At 48.4% G+C, this 20,055-nt stretch overlaps 1 protein-coding gene across 1 annotated transcript; it reads right to left on the minus strand.

Moving 5' to 3' along the window:
- Positions 1-2,265: 2,265 nt before the first annotated feature.
- LOC118507625 (histone-lysine N-methyltransferase SETD1A-like) lies at positions 2,266-12,066 on the minus strand. Its single transcript, XM_036046350.1, is given in 8 exon segments — positions 2,266-4,971; positions 5,158-5,465; positions 5,538-5,600; positions 5,691-5,885; positions 5,981-6,276; positions 6,279-6,576; positions 6,814-7,796; positions 11,374-12,066. Coding segments are annotated over 7 exon segments (2,463 nt in total). The 5' UTR covers positions 7,542-7,796; positions 11,374-12,066; the 3' UTR covers positions 2,266-4,396.
- Positions 12,067-20,055: the final 7,989 nt, after the last annotated feature.

Here is a 20,055-nt window from a genome sequence, read left to right on the forward strand (position 1 = left end):
GGCTGTTGTGTTTAGAAATTTCCTTCCAGCGTGCTAAACTTCCGGTACCGGAAGATATGCAAACGGCAAACGCTTCAACGCCATCCGTGATGCAGCGGACAGAAATTAATCTCATGCATGTCCCGTCGCAGCCAACAAAAACAGTCCCCCCGAATATCTCAAAGACTAGGGAAGGATGGATTTTTTTTTTGGTGCTGGGGATTTGTTATGGCATTTAGAAGATGCTGGACGGCGTGCTTAAACCAAGCAGCGGATAATAAAGAATAACCCCTTTCCCCTGCTGGAACTGGGGGCGCAATTTCGACAGCCACATGCCTTGAGGGAAGATGCCCATTATGCCAGGCAAGATGATTTGGCACAATTCAACTGCTGAGCTGTCGATTCGATCGCTTCACTGAGATGGGTCAGATGATCCGGTCCGAGCTTCCAACACGGGAAGCAAGCAAAAAAAAAAACTCCGCATTCAAAAAAGTGAACCATCGAAGAGCCCGCGGGGGTTTTTGTTGTTGCTGCTTCCGTTGGTGCGTGATGCTTTCCCTGCTAGCGGACAGAACATGAAAAATTACTTTTCCGAGTTCAGCTGCTCAAAAGAGACGAGTGAGCAACAACAACTAGAAAAAAATCCAACATTCGCCCATTTGATGGAACGAAGAAAAAAAAACACAAATGTCTGTACAACGCTCAAAAATTGATTTGGGCTAGAAGGTTTGAAGGTTTTGGAAGTAATTAATTGTGAACCGGGTTTCGTGCTGATGAGGTGAAATGAGTTATAAATAAAAAAACAGTCATTAGAACTAGAGAAAGAGGAGATTTGGAAGTGGTGCTGGGCGATTCTTCAAAAAAATACTTAAATGTACATCAGGAATCCTTGATGTCTTCGAATTCTTGAATGACTAGCTTCATACGCACAGATGAGCAACTTCGAACATCGCTCCCAGAACCCCTCGTATAACTCCCCCTCGTACCTAGCGCACAACCGATGCATCAACCCCAATTCAATAAGCGCATCCCTACCGGTGTTGTCATTCCAGTGACTATCGGAACCCTCGCCAACGTCAACCGGGGCTGTCCATCCAGCGACTCAACAGGTGAACAGAATCGACACACAGAGCAAACGTGGGGATACCTCATCACGCATCACGCGAGTTTGCGGTAACTCATCACCAAAACCACGTCCCGACACCCATCTACCCAACCTTGCGGAGTGGAAGTCAAGCCGCGAAATTAAGCGTTCCACCCGGGGTACAGAATAGATGAGCAGAGTCCATGAATGAGTAATGCCGATTCCAGGCCTAGCGAGGGTGTCTCTCATGCTGCCATTTGGCATAATTGCAGCTAACCGTACTCTCGATGCAGATATCGTTAACCAGAAGCCAACGAGTCTCACTGCGTGTATGTCTATCCACTTGTCAGAGGGTCATTCAATGCAAGCGACTGTATCTTGTCATGTGTCTGCATTCGGTCCTGAGTACCGTGCTCGTAGTCGTAATAGGGGACCACTTCCCTAATAAAGGGTTCGCAAACGAATTAAAATGAAACAACTAAAAAAAACACACACACACGCCTGAATGACTTACCTTGTCAGCATGCAAATAAAACAAACACACACGCACACACGCCCTGTACAAAGCGTACCTCAACCCGTTGAAATAAAAAATCCCATACGTGGAGCATCGCCAGATAAGCAAGCCCACGCTCCACAATCAAAGCGCTGGCGTCCTCACTCATTCCATACGATGACAGGTTGATAGCCTGATTTTAGCACGTCATGCCATTTTGTTTATTTCGTTCCGGTTTCTACTACTGCTACACGCCCTGTCAGTGTTGGGACCCAACTGGCCCAACCAGCCACTGCCAGTCGCAAAATGTTAAATTAGTCAGAGGTCAGTGAAATGACAGGTATGCATTATACGTTTCACATTTCACTCGGTTCCCTGAAACATAGAAAGTCTCCCTCTCGTTCGCTCCCCCGAAACGACAGTTTAAGATCTTCATTTGGTAAAAAAGTCACAGTCAAATACACTGCCCCAAACGCACCTACATTGTGATATGTGTATAAATACGTAGAATAAAACCTTCATCGACCAAACACTCACGTATGACTCACGCAACTGACGTTAACACACACATACTTACACACAGTCTGCCATGGCTCCGGCTCTCCTGTTCGAATGTGAATGTATGAGCGCTTGATTACTACATCGTACGGAAAGGGGTTCAAAGGTGCTGGATGTGGAGACAGAGAACGATCGCATATCACAAGAATATGTTATTTTACTTTTTATTAAAATTCATAACCGGTTACATACAATAGTGTTGGTTTGTTTGTTTTTTTTTTACTTGTTTTTGTAATGTTTTTTGTTTGCTTTTGCTGCATTTTTGCTTCTGATGTACCATTTATAATTCTCGTATTATCGTTTTTTTTAATGTGTTTTTCCTTCTTACCCCTCTGCACTTGCTGTTATTGTGATTCTATATCTTTTTTTTCACGTTTCGTACTCCTTTCTTCATTGTTTTTTTGTTTTGCTTTTTCTTCTTATTTTTTTCACCTGCTCTTGCCTAGTGTTATACGTTTACTTGCATGTATGTGTGTGTGTTTGTGTTTTTTTTACAATTCTGCTAATGTTTTTACTGTTGCTTTTATTGTATCTTCACCTACGATTGCACTTCGTTTCTCTGTGCCTTATGCGCGCCTTTTGAGTTACCTTTTTTTTTGACAGCTTAGCTTTGCTTGGGTTTTGTTGCTCTCTTTATTGTTCTGTCTGTTTTTTTTTTGTTCACTTTCTTCGCTTACCTTCCAACAGTACAGAATACGATCCACGATGAGTGTCTGCTGCGTTAAATAATGATGCTGTATTCGCTCCGCGTAGTTGCACATTATTGTATTTTTTTGCGATAAATTCAATCAATTACGATACACAATGATATTTTAAAAACTATAAATTCATACAGCACATTTGACTAGGTAAAATTCTCCTCCCCTTTTCTCTCCCATACCCTTTCTTCCTAACGTTTTCTCTCCCTCTCTCTCTCTCTCTCGAGTGTTTTTGCATAAGTAGTTGTATAATTTATCCTGTTTTTTTCGTACACGTTCACGCACTACTACTGTTAGCTTACACCTTAATATCATCTGACTGTTTACGCCATTTGCACAATGCCCGTTTAAACACTTACTCGCTTCATAGAGAGTTTTTGTTTTTTTTTTTTGAGAGAGAAACACAAAGGGTGTTAGTAATAGAAATCATACTAAAAAAACAACGGCTGTACACGGTTACCAACAGCTACCCAAAATAAACACATTTTGACAACCGGATAAGCAGCGATAGCTGTCACACCTATCATCTTACTAAGTCGCTCGCGTCAACATGCTCGAAGTAAGATGAAAGGCGCGCTTATATTACAGTGCCATTTATCTCACACACACGCATACACTTTACCTCATTTGGCTGTACAACTATACTCCTGCGTGTATGCGTGCCTGGTGGTGGAGTGGATGTGATCAGATTTTGTTAAGATGTGCGCTGCTGTCACTGTCAAGAACTGGGTTTCTTTTTCCAATACTGAGACTCACTAAGCCTAGTATAGTGTTTTCCTTGCATATATGTATATATATAAATCGACACACTTGCAGGCAACCCGGACTGCGTTCCTTGCTTGCCTCGACCGCCCTGTTTCAGGTGCCCCATACACGACATACTACGTACACAACTAACGACGGTTAATACCAGCGAAAAACACATTTTGTTTGAATTTTTTGTTGTTGTTTTCACTGTCCAAATATGTTCAATACTTACTTCCAAAATCTAGTATACAATGTAAGGGTTAGTGTTAGTTTTGTCGGCCAATAGCGCATTCGAGTGTGACCGGTTCGTTTCGTCTTCTCCCTGTACGGCCTCAGTATACATCCAGGTCTCGCTCTCTCGCTCTCTCGTTTTCTACCGCTTATTGTTATACGTTCGCTTCTAACCGGCCGATGATTATGTACAGCGCGTACCATCACACTACACATCACACACACACACACACACACATACACATCATTTTGCTAGCAATGTTTGAATCCTTCTTTGCACTACTTATCTCGCTTCCTGCACCAGCAACACCATTCCACCATTGTCTCTCACTCGCTCTGGATCACCGTTCACTGCCGTAAGCGTTCCTCTAGTACTGTGTTTGATATCCAGCTCTGTTAGGACCATTCTCGTGGGTTATCCGTCGTCTGCGCACACTTGCTCTCTACCACACTCGCACTGTCACTCGTCTTCACGCACGCACACGCACGCACTCACTCACGCATCCTTCTGGCGCACCTGTCAGCTAGTTAAGCACGATCACTTTGTCGAGCGTGGCAGCAGCAACGGACGATACCACAAACGGCCTAACAGGTGAGGAAATTTCATGTGATCCCACGCGTCCCTATCTCGAGCAGCTTCGGCTCGTGGTTGTTGTTGTGGTTCAGCTGCGACTCCATCGCGTTAATGTTCGACTTGAGCCGCAACATCTGCAGCTCGACCCGCGCATTCTCCCGCTTAAGCTCGGTTATCTCCTCGTCCAGTGCCTGTATGTCCTCGGTTGGGACGTTCGTCCCACCGTCCGATGGAACACCTGCTCCCGCTCCAGGATCAGCTCCGGTGCCGCCGGTATTGGTGGAGTTTGGTGCGATCGGTACACCAACACCACCAGGATTACCACGGTCACCGGACGATCCGGTGTGGTGCTGTTGATGGTGCTGATGGTGATGATCGGAGGCCGTACCGGTACCGCAATGGTTTGGAACAGTGCCGTGCACACCGTGCATCACGGTGATTGGTATAACACCGGACGCGAGAACCCCCAGCGCGGACGGTACCTGTGCCGGTAGTGGTGCTGGCGGTGGTGGTGGGGGCGGTGGAGGCGGTGGTCCGACCAGAAGCGGACCAGGGCCAGACATCAGGCCGCCCTTAACGCTCTGACTATAGCCGGTCGCTAGGTCTGGTGACGGTTACGCGTCAAGCGATCGATTGGGACACAACGCACACACAACGGACAACGAGGCCCGACACCCAGACAGACGGAAAGAGGCACACGACGTAGACGCAAGGGGACAGGAAGATGGGGAGGTACAGGATGTTTAGTCTAAGCAGTACTCTAGGCTTGGTCAATCCTCGATTAGCTTACCGTTGAACGACTTGGACGAGACCGGACCGAGCCCGCCGAGCACGGTGTCGGTGTCACCATACCGTGGCTTCTTGCTGGACGGTGCCTGACCCGGGCCACCCTGTGCCGTCGGGCAGCTGGCAACCGTGCGGTGGGTGCTGAACGTCCCATCCACATGCCCATTACCATCACAGCCCGGTGTCGGGCAGGTGAACGGTTCGAACTTGCCGGCCGCTGCCTGTGCCATGGCCGCCTTCGCCTGCTCGATCGTACCACCGTTCTCGAGGATGTGCATCTTGTTGCGGAACGCAATCGGACAGCCGGACGCACTGTGGACGCATCGCACAAACCACAGGATCAGTTAAGGAAACGTCGGGCAGAGGTGTCAAGAGCTAACTTACCTGCGATGCGAGAGAAATTTGCCTGTAGAATGACCTGACCCATCACACCCAGGAATAGGACATCTGGAGAACAATAAGCGCCGAGAAATGGGGAAATTGAATGTATAGCGCGAAATAGCTCCTCGTCAAACGCTCCTTGGAATCTGTTCTTACCTTAACGGTTCTGATTCCTGTCCATCGCGCGGCTTGCTCTTCGGTTTGGACGCTCGCGGACATCCGGACAGGCTGCGGTGTGAGGAGTAGTTGCCGGTAGCGTGCCCTGACCCATCACACCCGGGCGTTGGACACTTGAGCTCCTGCGACTGTGACGGAAACTGAGGTCGTTCGAGACGCTGGTAGCCAGTCAAACTGCACAGGAAAGAACTACTTTGCTTAGTACGCTCTCATCGAAACGGTGGAGACATTGCGTCCCTGGCGTTTGATATCGCTCCAAGAATACCTACCCAGCCTTCAGGAGATTATCGTGCGGTGCTATGTGCTGGCCGAGGGTGGGCGGTGTGACGAAGCTCGAGCTCGAACTGGCCGGATAGCTTGTCGGTACGGTCGGTGGATAGACGGAGGTGCCGAGTGAGCTCGCGTACGGACCACTGTACTGGTAAGCGTTCGGTGCGTAGCTAGGATACCCGTTGGAATAGTCCGGCTGTACTACCATCCCGTAGCTGGTGTGCGGACTATAGCCTGCAGAATGGGTGATTGCGTTCAAATACAATCTCCGGCTTGATCCTGGCACAACGTGCGCTACTTACCACTCTGATCGCGGTAGCTGTCAGCGTAGTACGATCCTCCACTATCGGGCGTTGATTCTCGGCTGTAGGATGCGGACGGTGGTTGAGGTCGGGCAAAGCCCATACCGAGCGGACGTTCCGCCGTGTTACCGTACTCGTTCGCATTCACCTCCGTCGGGCGGCTTTCACTTACCTCGCTCGTATACACAGCGTTGCTGTTGGTGTTGCTCGTATTGCCGCTGCTGCTGGTCGTGTTGGTGTTCGTGTTGATGTTCGCAGTCTGACGGTTTGGAAACTGGGGACTCGTACCACCACTGAGCCAACCACAAAACCAATCGGAAACAAGAAATTAGTTCCACGATCTGATCGGAGATCACAAAAATAGGGCCTCAACGAGAGTAGCGGACTATGATGACTTCAGTTACAAAGTCGCTATTTAAGACTTTAGTTGACTTTAGTTTTGTAACGGCTTCATAAGGAAGTAGCATTATGTGAACAAAAACAAGGAAGTCGAAGAGATCTCTCCGCGATCTTCACTCCTTATCACCTACCTATTGTTGGAGCTCAGGTCGAGTGATGCCTGAGGACTACTATTCCTGCGACCACCCGTCGGGCTAACCTGTGGCTCTGGACTGCTAGACGATATCTTATTCCCCCTCTCATCACCGGCCCGCCGTCCATTCGGCGAAGGTGACCCAGGGCCCGTCTTGTACACCGGTGTGTGCAGTGGTGGACTCGACTCCTTCACGCTCAGATTGATCGCAGAAAAGCCGGGCGGCATTGCACCACACGTGGATGGATCGTAGTGATAGATCGGTCGGGGATAGATCGGACCGGCACTGTCCTCCATCTCGACCTTCATCATGGTGTGATGGGTGCGTGCGTCCGGTGCTGTCGGACCACCGAGCCCGAGATGATGATGCGGATGCGGTTGGGGCTGCTGTACATCGGACGGGTGGGGATTACTGTCCGCACCGAGATACTTCTGCTCCTCGTCGATGATCGTCGGTTGCGTGTAGCCGTATGCCGCCGCCGGATAGAGCGCGGTACGCTGTGGTGCGTACGCTGTATCGTACCGCTCGAATGCGGTCTGCGGTGCCGGATCATACGGGCGATGGTTGGCCAGATGTACGGCGGAGGTGTCATACTCGGACAGACCTCGATTCGCCATGGCCGGCGGTGACGCAAGCGTACCCATCTGGGCGTACGACCGGCCATCGTTTAGCTCGGTGTAGCGTAGATTGTCTCGCGTCACGTACGAGTACCCGTTGTCGATCATTTTCAATGTGGGGGGAGGTTCACTTCTTGCTCTGGTGTCGATATGGTTCGCAGAATGTGAGAATTTAACTTTATGACACTCGTATCGTTTAGGTTGGGTCCAGAGATCCTGGAGCAATAGCGTCGGTAAGGTGATACCACGCTGTGACCTCTAGTCTGATTCTTAACCTTTCACTTGTCAGCTGATGAGGCACGATGAAGTATACTAGCGAAAAATATTGCACACGTCTTGTAGAGTAGCTGGTCTAGCTGGAACCTAGTTCGGGAGCCACGCAAACAAACAAGAAAAGATACAAAATGCAACATCACTAAACAACAACAAACATTTGAACTATAAATCGTTCATCTACGTCACTGTTATTGAGGTAGACATTCATTTACAGACACTAGAAATTCTTCGTTTCTGAATTAACTCCACTGCATTGACGTTAGATTGCAACACAAAACGGTTATAGATATTTAACCAACGCTTCGGCCACTGCCAAGATATCAAACATGGAACAAAGCATTAATAGCTCATTCTTTGTTAAAGTGCGCCTAGCATAGGTGGAATCAAGATTCATCCTACTCAAGTCATTCTTCTTTCCGACGCAAGCGAAGTCCTTTGTTTGGAGCCTGGTTTGTTTTTTCGTTTTCCTGAATGATTTCATTTCTGTCGCAGTGATAAATATGATCGTTATTATCATCTGAGCAACCAAACGACCTTAACGAACCACCGTTTTCTCCATTAGCCATCAACCTCCAACCACGTTTAGGATCCCGACAGCCCCGACGGGGTAGCTAGAGTCGTGTCTTCCTGTGCCCCGTTGAGGGGATGAGAGAGTTAGCTTCGATGTATAAATCTCTATCACAACCCAAACCGTTGCCCTGCAATATCCTGAAAGGCATCGTCGCATCAGAGAGACCACTCCAGTCAGTCTTCAGAGTTGGTGGATGCAACATTAAAATATTTTCAAGTGCTTGCACCACACCCAGCATACACACAAGTGGGGGCCTCCATAATCTCATCTCCTTTCGTTTGCCCCGGTTTGCCGGCATACCCCACTGGGACGTACGGCTAGCTCCACGCCATGCTCCCGAGAAGCAGGAAAAGGGTATTCCTAGTTAGGTATTTCATATTTTCTCCCGCCCCACGAGAAGAAACCGGGATTATCTTTACCCCGGAGTATAAAGTAGCTTCACCGAAAAAACGGGAAAATGGTTTGCGGATCCATCTCGAGATAGAGACAGCGCCGCAAACTGCTGTCGGCGAAATCTACGGGCTTTATGTTGAGCTCATTATCTTTTTACGGCAGCGTCCAGTGTGCCGGCAGCTTCCGGTGAGATTTAAATTAGATAATGGATTTAGATAGAATGTGAGCCAGGCATGCCGGTTCCTTTCGTCGCCGGGGGGTTGTGTGATTGGCCCAAGCAAAAGGAGTGCTAAACGACCCGCTCCTGTATGTAAGGGTTAAACTTCCTCGTTGGTAGTGGATACCGCAGTAAGTTTTGCCCGTAGCGCTTCGCCAAGGGACCGAGAGATATTGGAAGCGTATAAAGAAGGTGTTTTTGTGGTTTTTGTGCCCCGTTCACATCTGAAACCCATTTTTAGGATCGAGGCTTAGAGAGCTGACGTGTGAGATAGAAGTGGTGATGGTGAATCCTTGGAGAAATTTAAACTAGCGTTGGATTGACTTTATCATCTTGCTGATACGGCCATTCGGTACGGCTTTAACATGGTCATTAGTACACTTTCGTACAGGAAGGCAGCGCTGGTACGTTGCCCTCGAGCTGGCTAGGCGTAGGTGTTAAACGCGGCATAAAATGAGCATTTGTAACAGATGTTACAGCAACAGTGTTTGTGTTTGGTTGTGGCGCCAGCCTGTTCGTTTCACGCCATTTCACGCCCTAAGAAATAGTCGCAACTTCTGCTCCAAAGGAAAAACACGAAACCAAGGCTTCCCAACCGAAAACGTGGTTGTCTACATCCAAAAAAAAAACCTTCTGTCTACATGCTACATTGTCTGCACCTAGGGTAAGGTGATTGTTGGTTCCTGGTTTTTGATGCCAAGCACACAACGGAGACCCGGGAACAGGTGAGCCCGTATAACTAGTTCGTGACACTTCTGATTCTGTGTAGAAGCTTCGAAATAATAGCATTTTGCCGAAAGGAACTTCACCACCAAGGTTCACAGAAACACAGACAAACACAAACACACACACTGTACAGTGCTCCGGGCACACTAAACCATGCGATCATGCAATCGTCAAGGAAATGTCACGAGTCTGTAACATGTCTCTTCCGGACGATTGGTAAAACACAGGCAAAACTACCCAAAAACGCAGACTGTGGCGCGCGCGCGTGTTGTACCATTAGCAAGTAGCAATCACCGGTGATTACCTTTCGCTGCCTTCAACCGACCACCAACATCACCATCAGCCGGGTAATACCGGGAACCGGATCTTGATTGCTGCACCAGGTCCCGCGTTCCTGCCTGCCGCCTACCACATCCAAAACAAAATCTTGATTCGATTGGAAAATTCTCTAATTCTTTACAAATTTCTTTCGCTAGCGAGACTTGCACCGTCTATCAACACAGCTAAGGGTAGGTAGGGCCGAAGGGAAACCAGGTACTAGCAGAGCTCCAAAGCGAACCTTACCCCTTATCGTATTGACTATTCATCGGGAGCTTACGGGGTCCTGCCATTTCGCAATGACCAAAAAATGAGCAATTTCCGCGAGACACGTTCAAGGTGTGCGTGCCGACAATGGTCTCGAGTTGCTTGGTCTGGTGTGCTGTCAACAACGACCTCGAACCTTCACTACTGCTACGGTGGTGCTGAAAGGTTTGCATTACGCAACCAAGATGGCGGACCTCTTGTTTGGCGGACGTACTACGAGTAACTTTGAAGGCTCGGCCTAATGTTTTGTCCGAGTCTCGCGACCTGTTAGGAATACCCGGATTATCGCTTTTTCCTATCTCTCTCTCTCTCTCTTCTGTACGGTCAAACTGGGTAGGTGCTACATACCGATCGAAAATGGTCGAAAGGTGTGCATTCCATCGCTGACGGCCCGTTCCATGTCACCATCGTGTCCAAGGCAAAAGCCTCGACTGGTCGTGAGTGAGTTGATTGCTAACGTAGACAAGATGGCGAGAAATCTGCGTGAGCGCGTTACGTCGATGCCTCCGTTCGCAGTACGCGCACTCACAGACACACACACACACACATATATACGCAATCACAGGTATACACGCACACTCACACCGAGCCCAAAAACACTATATCTGCACCGGGGGAAGTGCACCGGACACTGACACACGAGCCCGCGGGATGGGAGGCCTGGAAATACACAACGTACCGGACACACTGGACATTCGGTTCAAGGCGGAACGAATGGCAATCAGAGAACCTTCCGACGAGCTTCGTACGAGCTCAGGTGCGCAGAAGGGATTTTCACCAAACCAGGCGATGTCACCGCCCATCGGCTAGGTCGTACATGGTCGGTACACTCCGGTGCCGCTGGACGTGCCGTCCGCTGTGTGGACAGTCGTTGAAGGTTGATAGAAGGTGTGTGGTGGACGTCTTAGACTTAGTGTGCCGGAGGTCAGGCTTTTGGGTCGAGAAAGATGTAGGCACATTAGCACAACAGCTTCAACTTAACTTTGGCAGGGATCGCTAGCGCTAAGACATTAACTCAAAATTCACTATCTGGAAGATCTTAGTTGTCTGGGCGAGAAAATATAGAAATCCTAGCAAGCGATTCTTGAGGTTCATCCTAAGCCAAAAATCTCAACTCACTTTTTGCTTGGTAAAAATACAACACACAGATACACAAGAATAATCGTACATACCTGTGCTGATGTCTGATGTCACCTGCTTTCGGTTTGGAGATCGGGTACTCACACACTCTAGACACTGGACAGCTTTCCGTCACACGTCAGTTCGAACGGTCTCTTCCGGACCCTCTTGCACACGGCAGGGTGCAACTACACAGCACAAACTCTTTAACTTGATCTAGCTTCTGTCTCGTTTGATTGGTAGGCATTAATCCCGTAGCTCTTCCGCATTAGCCAAATCCGCCCCGGTTACACCACCCAACGTAAACGGTCATCAATCCATATCACACACGGCAAGCTGTCGTGACACAATTGTTTTCCTTACGGTGGCACTTCACTGCACTTTACACGAGATCTGCGAGAACTATGTCTTTTCTTCCCTGTGACACGGCTTCACCAGCGAGAAACACCCTTAACCGGAGCAAATGCACCAGCGCCAGCAGTAGCATACAGCAACCAACTTCCAATCCAAATTCCGAACCGAAACGGGCACACACAAGCAATGCTCATCTTTACCTTCACCGAACTTGCAGCATACTGACACAGGGGTTACTGTTTCGGCCGTAGTACCGTCCCATGGTGTATCCCCCACGATTCCGCTGCGGGGATATTCGGTTTTTCGCCCAGCAGCAGGACAAGGTTAGTGTGGAGTACGACGCCTTTCGGTTTCACCGTTCGTGTCTTGGCTGGTGTCCTTGTCGGGTGGTGTTCGGGTTTCGCGCTCGGGTGTATTGCTGCGTACACACGCTTTCGGGCCCGCCCGTGAGCGAGACGGTGCGACCCGGCCGATGCTGGACCCGGTGGAGATGGTATTGGAAATGGAGAAACTTTGGGATGCGCTTGCGCCACAGTGCAACCAAGCACATCCTTGCCGAGATATCGCCTGCAGTGCGATATGCCGAAGATTCCACAACCGGTCTAGGGATGGGGTTCTTGCCCAACGGTTAACGGTGGCGTTCCGTCCATTCCATCCTTGTGAGGAGTTCCTCGCCCATCCTTTCGGGCGTTGCGTGGAGGATCCGCCTCACGAACCGAACGCCCGAAAACCGCTCGATTGCTCGCGTGCATCTTCGGGTGAAGGTGATGCGCGAATGCAGTTTTTCCCGAGCTGCATCGCTGCATTGTTGTTGTTGCCGCTACTGCTGAAGTACCTGCGTAGGACTGCGAGCGAACGTTCCAGGCGGAGCGGGCTTCTTGCGGCGTGTGTGAGCAGGCTTGAAGTTGGTGCAGGGGGTTTATCGGCGCAGTTGCAGTTGCAGTGTCGTGTCTGGTACTGCAAGCAGGCGAAGAACAGGAAGCAGCTAGGGGGAAGAAAAAAACCAGGAATATCCCAAACCGGCCATGGCCATGTACCAGCCGTCCAATCCGGTGCGAAGGTGAGCTGTGTGAGCAGGTTCTCCTATTTTAACGAGCTGCCTGGGCAAAGTCCTTGATCGCTATCTCGCTCGTCTCTATCTCTCTCTCTCGCAAGCCAGCTGCATATGGTTACTTTCGATTCGACGACTAGTAGCGTGGTCAAACAAAAAATATTCCCACACACAGACACACCCGCTCACAGGGACACAGATATATGGGCAAAAGTTCCATATTCAGGTGCTAGCATCCTTATTGTGGAACAGCTTTCTTTAAAGATAAAGATTTTCGCCCAGAGTTTTTGGTGCGTGTTGCATCGATTTTCTACGAGTTTTGAATGGTTTCACTTTTTTTTTCTTGCCGCAATATCTTATCGGTCGGTCGGTGGCTTGATTGTCTGGAACCTGTTCAGAACCGGAACAGACAATCGACCAAAGAACGCTTTAGCATCGCTCATCCAACTGTGTTTTGCTAGTCATGATTTGCGTCTTCTTGCATGGATCAAACTAGTTCGACCTCGAGCAATTCAGGCGACGAACCTCGCTATCGTTTCCTGCCTCATTCGTCAGAATATCCTCACGACTCTCATCCGTACCGATATTACAGTGGTAGTTTGAGCACTTGAAAAATTAGATTTCCTACGAGAAGCATACATCTAGCGGGCAAAACAACCTCCACCGAAAACGCCCATCCTAACGCGCGTGCAGGTGCTGTTCAGGTTCAGGGTGCAGTAACGATACAATCAATTATTCATAAAATTGCGACACTTTACACCCACTGTCGGGCGCAACCGAACAGGAATTGAACTGCCAGCGAAAAATGACAGCTTGGCGCTGACCCGTCCCGGTGGCGCAGTTGTTCCGTTCACGCCCCTGCTATGGTACAGAAGGTAGAGGAATAGCCTGAACGATGAAGGAAGAAAAAAAAAACACCGACTAGCTCGGGGGAAAAAAACCGCAAAACAACCACTTTGGTGAATGAATTAAGGTAGAACCGAACAAAATCCACACCGAAAACAAAACAACAAAAAACACACAAAAGCCCAACAAAGACGGCCAGTTGTGCCCAGGTACACCCATAATAAGGCTGCGTGCGATACAGGAGAAGCGCAGAGCAAGCACCGCACACCTGCTATTTCTTTTTAACGGGGGATGTGGGGGGGAAGGGAGAGGCCAAAAAAACCCGGAGAATTCCCGAGCGTGTCCTTATGCGGTCACTTGTCACGGGCCCCGGGCCGAAAACCGAAGCCAGAAGATGCCGGGTTCTTTTTTGATGCTGAATATTTAATCGATATCGCACCACCGTCACACAGAAAAACCCATCTTCCCGTCGCGGCCTGTTGGTGTTCGGTATTTCTCACGATACGGGTACGCTTTGGTAGCTGTTCGTGTGTTTGTTTGTTCTAGAAAACGATCTCGACGGTGTGCTCCGGTTGTCGCCGGTAATGGCAGCAAAATTCTGCAGCACAAAAACCCCCTTTCAACCTGATTAACATCTGCGGTCGATGTGAGACGGCTACCTTTATCATCCATGTTTGCCCCCCTGACGTGTCATGTGCCTCGATAGGCTATTCCGACGCTACACACATAGTGCGGACTAGCGAAACTAGCAAACCGGATATCTTTACAAACTGTTTCGTGTCTTACAAGCGTTTTTAATAGCTGCAAACTCACACGAAAGTGCTGTTAAATATTTTCTTTTTTTGCTGCTGTCGCTATAAATATTGCTTAAATACATTAATTGAGCAACGAGAAAAACGGCTCGACACAGAGGCGATTTTTTTAACCGATGGTGCCGTGACCAGGATTAAATTCAGAACTGTGCAGAACACATCGTAGAACCACTAGGATTTTAAATAACATTTGTTTTGGAAGAAGGCCGGCAAGCGATCTCTTGGGGACTCTTAGCGTCTATCTTAGCCTAGTGCCAGGTTCTGAATATAATGTGGTGTCATGACTTGGATTTACCCAAAAACAAATCCTCATTTGTCCTGCTTCACAATGAAAAATATTTCTTTCTTCTTCCTTGGCAATACATCCTCGAGCGATCTCGGCCTGACATTTCTGGCTTTCTGTAACTTAATTTTTACCTGTGGTAAAGTAGTCAGCCTTACGTACGGGGAGGTGGTCTGGATGGGACTTGAACCCCAGCCCTGCCATGTGAAGACCGGCGCCGCTGTCGCCTCGGCCACCGGAACGTCCCGAAAAATATTTCTACGCTACCACGATTTCATTAGGAACCCATAAGAATTATTCAGATTAGAAATCTTAGATTGCTGTTATTAACTAACTCAATATACCGAAAACATAAAATAATTGGCATGGTGCCGTGACCAGGATTAGATGTAGAATTGTGATAACCATCTTGGTGATGCTAGGAATTGGATATAATACGGTGCCGTGACCAGGATTCACAACGAAAACTTAATTCTCATTAAATGCCATGTTTGGAATAATTTATATGAACGGAATTCATTTCTTCCACAATTCTACAACGAATTCAGTAAAATTAATCAGATTAAAATCATTTGATTGTAGTTATCAAAGAGAAACGTTTCAATATCTTGGTGCCGTGACCAGGATTGTGTAGGATTAGAATGCATATTCGAGTAAAGCTAATCAAACAACTATTGTTTATGCTTTTCAGCTCTCTTCTTCTTCAACTACATTAAATCCTCCTAAAACTCACAGGCTGCAGTGTATAAAAACGATTGCATTCCTGCTGGAAGTGACCTTATTCTTCTGCAAATAAGCATCAAATCAAACACACCAACTCGACACTTGACCTGTGCGCTTAAGGCTTTTCTCTCTCTTTCTCTCTCTCTCAACACTTCAGCTTGACAGATATATCTAATCAAACAAACCACAACATAGAAGGTCGCGCTAGTGTAATTCCGGGGGGCGGGAAACCGATTTCTGCTACCGGAACCTCAAATTCCAAACCGACTCCAACAAACTACCCATCACCAGTAGCAGGGTCGGCTGAAGAATGTCCAACTAACTTACAACTAAACCCGAACCACAAACGGATGCCTCGAGTGGAGCGAGATGAAGGAACCTGTGTCCGCTACTAAACAGTTCCTTTGCTACGATTTAGTGTTTCGATTGTTTTGGTTTTCTGTTAAGGAGATGCATTGTACAGATATTGCAGGTCGAGAGCATTGATTTCACATCTTCGGCTGCGATGAAATTTAATTTGTGGTTTCGAACCATCTGTAACGTGGTCGCAACAACCAAAAAAAACCGTGTAATGATACCTCTTAACCTCACTCACCGGCCAACTTCAACTGTTGACAGATACGAAATCTGACAGGCGCTGCCAAAATAAAGAAATAAAGCCCCCACCCTCGGATAGGAGACCGGGTTTCGCAAAAACAAAAAACCGAAAAGTAAGAGCAAAGGAGAGAGAGAGAATGAGGAAAAAAATTAAAATAACTTCCTTCCGAACGTGTGCCACAGCACAAGGAATCCTGTCCCGGGCCGAAAAAAGGACCAGATGGTGTGATGCTCTTGTAAGGTAAGATGAGTACCGTCCGCTGCTGGCGATCCCGGGGATATGGAAGAGTTTTTCCTTTCCGCTACATGAAGGAATCTTTAATGAGGACGTGACTGGATTGAGAAACATAAATTAAGATCGAAGGCCCCCGCTCCGGTCGGTTCACTGCTGCGGGACTGCGGACTCGATACGAATGACAAGCCATCATCTGAGGCCCCTTTTACCCGGGCGTGGAACACAGCCCCGTTCCGAAACAGGAGGGCCAGAGCAGATAAAAGATTATTTTAAGCCAAAAACCCTTAGCCGGGCGCGCGCGCGGTACAGCTAATAACCGAATGTGGTAAAAACCTCGGGAGGACCAAGACGGCTGCTAACGAGAATTAGGCTAGAATTCCGGGAGGAAGGATGGTCCGCCGTCCGTCGCTGCCCGTGCATGGGATCGAAGCTGACATGGAGTACGGGGTAAAAAAAAAATCACACACACACATACCCAACGATACTGCCTAAAATCAACAAACCCGCACAGGCCTCGCCGCGCTTTTGGCGGTGGGCTTTTCGGGCGAGTGGCAGCAAACGACATCGGGATATTGGAGCAGGGGACCGAAAATGAGATTTACTTCCGCACTTAACGTCAGTGGAATAAATTAGTGGAATCATTTCGGTTTAATTTCCAGCGTACAATAAACTGCCAAATGAAATTTATACGAGCGGAGATTGCGTTAGTGTATTTGCCGGGCAAAAGCCCCTGAGTGGATCCTCTCTCTCTCACATATACAGCCGAACAAAGAGCCAGAAGTCAGTCTTACCGAACCGAACTCTAATAAAGTGATCAAGCGTGGGAAGGCGGGGGGGAAGGAGTGGGGTGAGAGGGCAGAAGCGGGAGGGGAGAGGCAGAAAGATGAAGAGATGGACACTCACCTCACCAACACAGGGCAAGTGGGCAGCAAATGCCTGCCCGGATTACTTAGCCGGTCGGACCCATTATCGAGCATGTCCTCATCTGACGGATCAGCTAACCGGGAAGAAAGGGGGCACAGGGGGAGAAGAAGAGGAAGACGGGGGGAGAGTTGTACAGTGCGTGGCATAAATAAGGAATTAGGTCCCTAACTTAACCCCTTGTGCAAACGGGAGTGGGGGTTGTACGAGTAGAACGAGAACGAGCGGCACAGCGAGCCTCTAATCAGCGGAGGCAGGTCAAACTACTCCAAACCATTCCACGATGGAGGGGTGACCATTAATGACCTATCGACTAGAGCAGATCGGCACCGGGAGGTCGGACATTGGACGGGGAAAGAAAAGAGCATCGCAGCTAAAGCCTTTCCAAAACGATGAAATGTTGATGAAGATGTTCGGGGAAGGCACATCATATCCTGATGAAGGGTTCACGCAGCGGATGCGGATGTCACACGCACCGTCTTTTATGTGTTGGTGTGAGTGTGGGACAAGAGTCTTTAATATTGAACTTCACGATATTAAACCAGAGATTCTTTGAAATATCTAACAAAGCTTCTCCAGTACATTTTGAATACTTTGGGAGCTGACCTCACTTGTATGTCTAGATCTCTAGAATCAACGTCAACATGCAACGAACTTCAAGAAACTAAACAAGATATTACTTCAAATAACTCCCAACTAGATTTGATCAACTTCACTCGCATATCTAGAACTCTAGAGTGAAGGCCATCATCCGTTGATCTTCAAAAATGTTTGCATCAGTTTTAATCAATAATTGCATACTTTTGGGCGTTTTGGCAATTGGGTTAATATACTCAACAACAATTGCAATATCATACTCTTACTACTCTGAGTAAGGTTCTGGACCTCAATCTAATATTAAAGAGAAATTCTGCATTGAATTCTTTTGAGCATGGACACAAATGCGCCTAAAGGTAGGCAATAAACCTAACAAATGAAATCTTTTATTTTTCTGGCAATTTTATCCAGACTGTCACACACAAAAAAAGAACTACAAATTCCGCTTTACTCCACTGGGAACAGCTGTAGTAATAACGTCTATCGATAAATGTACGAAATAGTTGTACGATTGCGCTCCGTGCGCAGGATGCTGTAAGGAATAAATCCTTAAAAATAACACATCCTCACCAGCCGTGGCACCAGGAAATGTATCAACCATCCGGGAAGCTCTAGCTTCACGAAACCCGACCGCCGGCACCAAGACGAAGACACGAAGCTTCAGTTATTATGTATGTAGATTAGATGTAAATATCTTCCCATTAGAACACCCTTGTTTGCTGCTGAACCGTGCAGAACCCGGATCCCGAATCCGACATGCGACTCGAATGTCTAGCGGCCGTATGCTTCGTTCGTAGCTTTTTTTTTCTTCTTCTCCTCTTCCATGCCACTCTATCTATCTTGTTCCCTCGGGTTGGTTGCTGGAGCCGCACACCGGTTCCGGGGTGCCATAATCCGACAGCCAACCCAGAATTCCCCGATTCTCACCCGAACTACGGCGGACGACCATCGTCTTGCGTCTGATCCGGACATCCGGACTGGGGATGGTGGGTTTTTTGAGCGAAAAAGGCTTAAGTCAAATTTAAAAGGATGAAATGAAAATCAAATTTACATAATATATTAACCTTTTGGCTGCTGCTGCTGCTGCTGCCGTGCATGCGGATACTCGAAGATGCTGTGCGAAGTGTTGTGGATACTCGATTACGGGTGAAGAGTTGGCTTTTGCGAAAAAAAAGAGCCTCCCTGTACCTGCAAACAGCATCTATCGAAGCGTCTTGCTCCCGTTGCCCTCCTCTGCCGGCTACGGTGGTTCTGTTTTATTACTGGCTTGCGGCTTTGCTGGATGTGTTACATCTTTCGCGTTGCGATATACGGTCCGCACTTCAAAGCGTTTCTTGAAGACGACCGATCTGCAAGAGTAGCTAATCCCGGAGATGATACCACCATTCGGCTAATTATTAGCGTTCAATGACGTACCGAAGACTTCATCGCTGCCTTCAGATCTCGATCACTGCAGGATAAATTAAAAGCTCACCGAGTGTGGTCCGCTCGGTTTGCTTCAGCTTAAAGCTGCTGCCAGCAAACCACAGCAACCACACTATTCAACGACAAAACAATCAACTATCGATTTTTGCCTGTGCCGCGCGTCCACGCGTTCCTCCGTACTGTTGGGAGGGTCTCTTGGGCCCGGTCAGGGTTGGCCAACACCGAGGGCAGCAGCAAGATTTACGACGGAGTAAGACTCTGTGTATGTGTGTGTTTGGGGGAGAAAACTCTTGGAGAGTTTCGCACCGGGACACAATACTGGTGGCGCATAGCGTGTGGTGTGGTGCTGGTCGCCAAAGTTGTCCTACTGGTCACCTCACTTCCCCCATATCACGCTTCCTCACAGCTCCTCCCGCGCTGACAGTTTGGAACTCGCGACGAGCTATATCGGGCTTCTGACGCCTTCCAAAAGTTTTGCCGTTGCCCTTGGAAACCCGAACGGAGCGCAGGTATGGCTCGTGCTAGGAGTAGGCCAAACCTGCAACTGAACTAGACCGGTTCGCCAAGGATCCGACAACCAGATGTCCGCGTGTATGTGTGTGTGTGTTAGGGGCACGTGTATATACACATTTTTGCCTTCATCGCATCTTTTCTGCTTCGGGTCTGCATGCCAAACACACGCCACACGCTTTCTCCCCGGTGGGTTTTTAATTTTTAATTTATTCTCAAACTTTCCAGAAGCTCCACCCGAAGTTCAGCGCTACCGAGGAGGAGGAGACGATGAGGGATTGGAGCAGGGTTGCAGGGAGGTGAAATTAAGCGACAGTCTCCTTTTGCTTTCTTTCGACGCGGTCCCGCGTGTGGGGCAAGGGCCTTACGGTTTGATGGACA

The sequence above is a fragment of the Anopheles stephensi genome, chromosome X, assembly GCF_013141755.1.
Source record: "Anopheles stephensi strain Indian chromosome X, UCI_ANSTEP_V1.0, whole genome shotgun sequence".
NCBI lineage: Eukaryota > Metazoa > Arthropoda > Insecta > Diptera > Culicidae > Anopheles > Anopheles stephensi.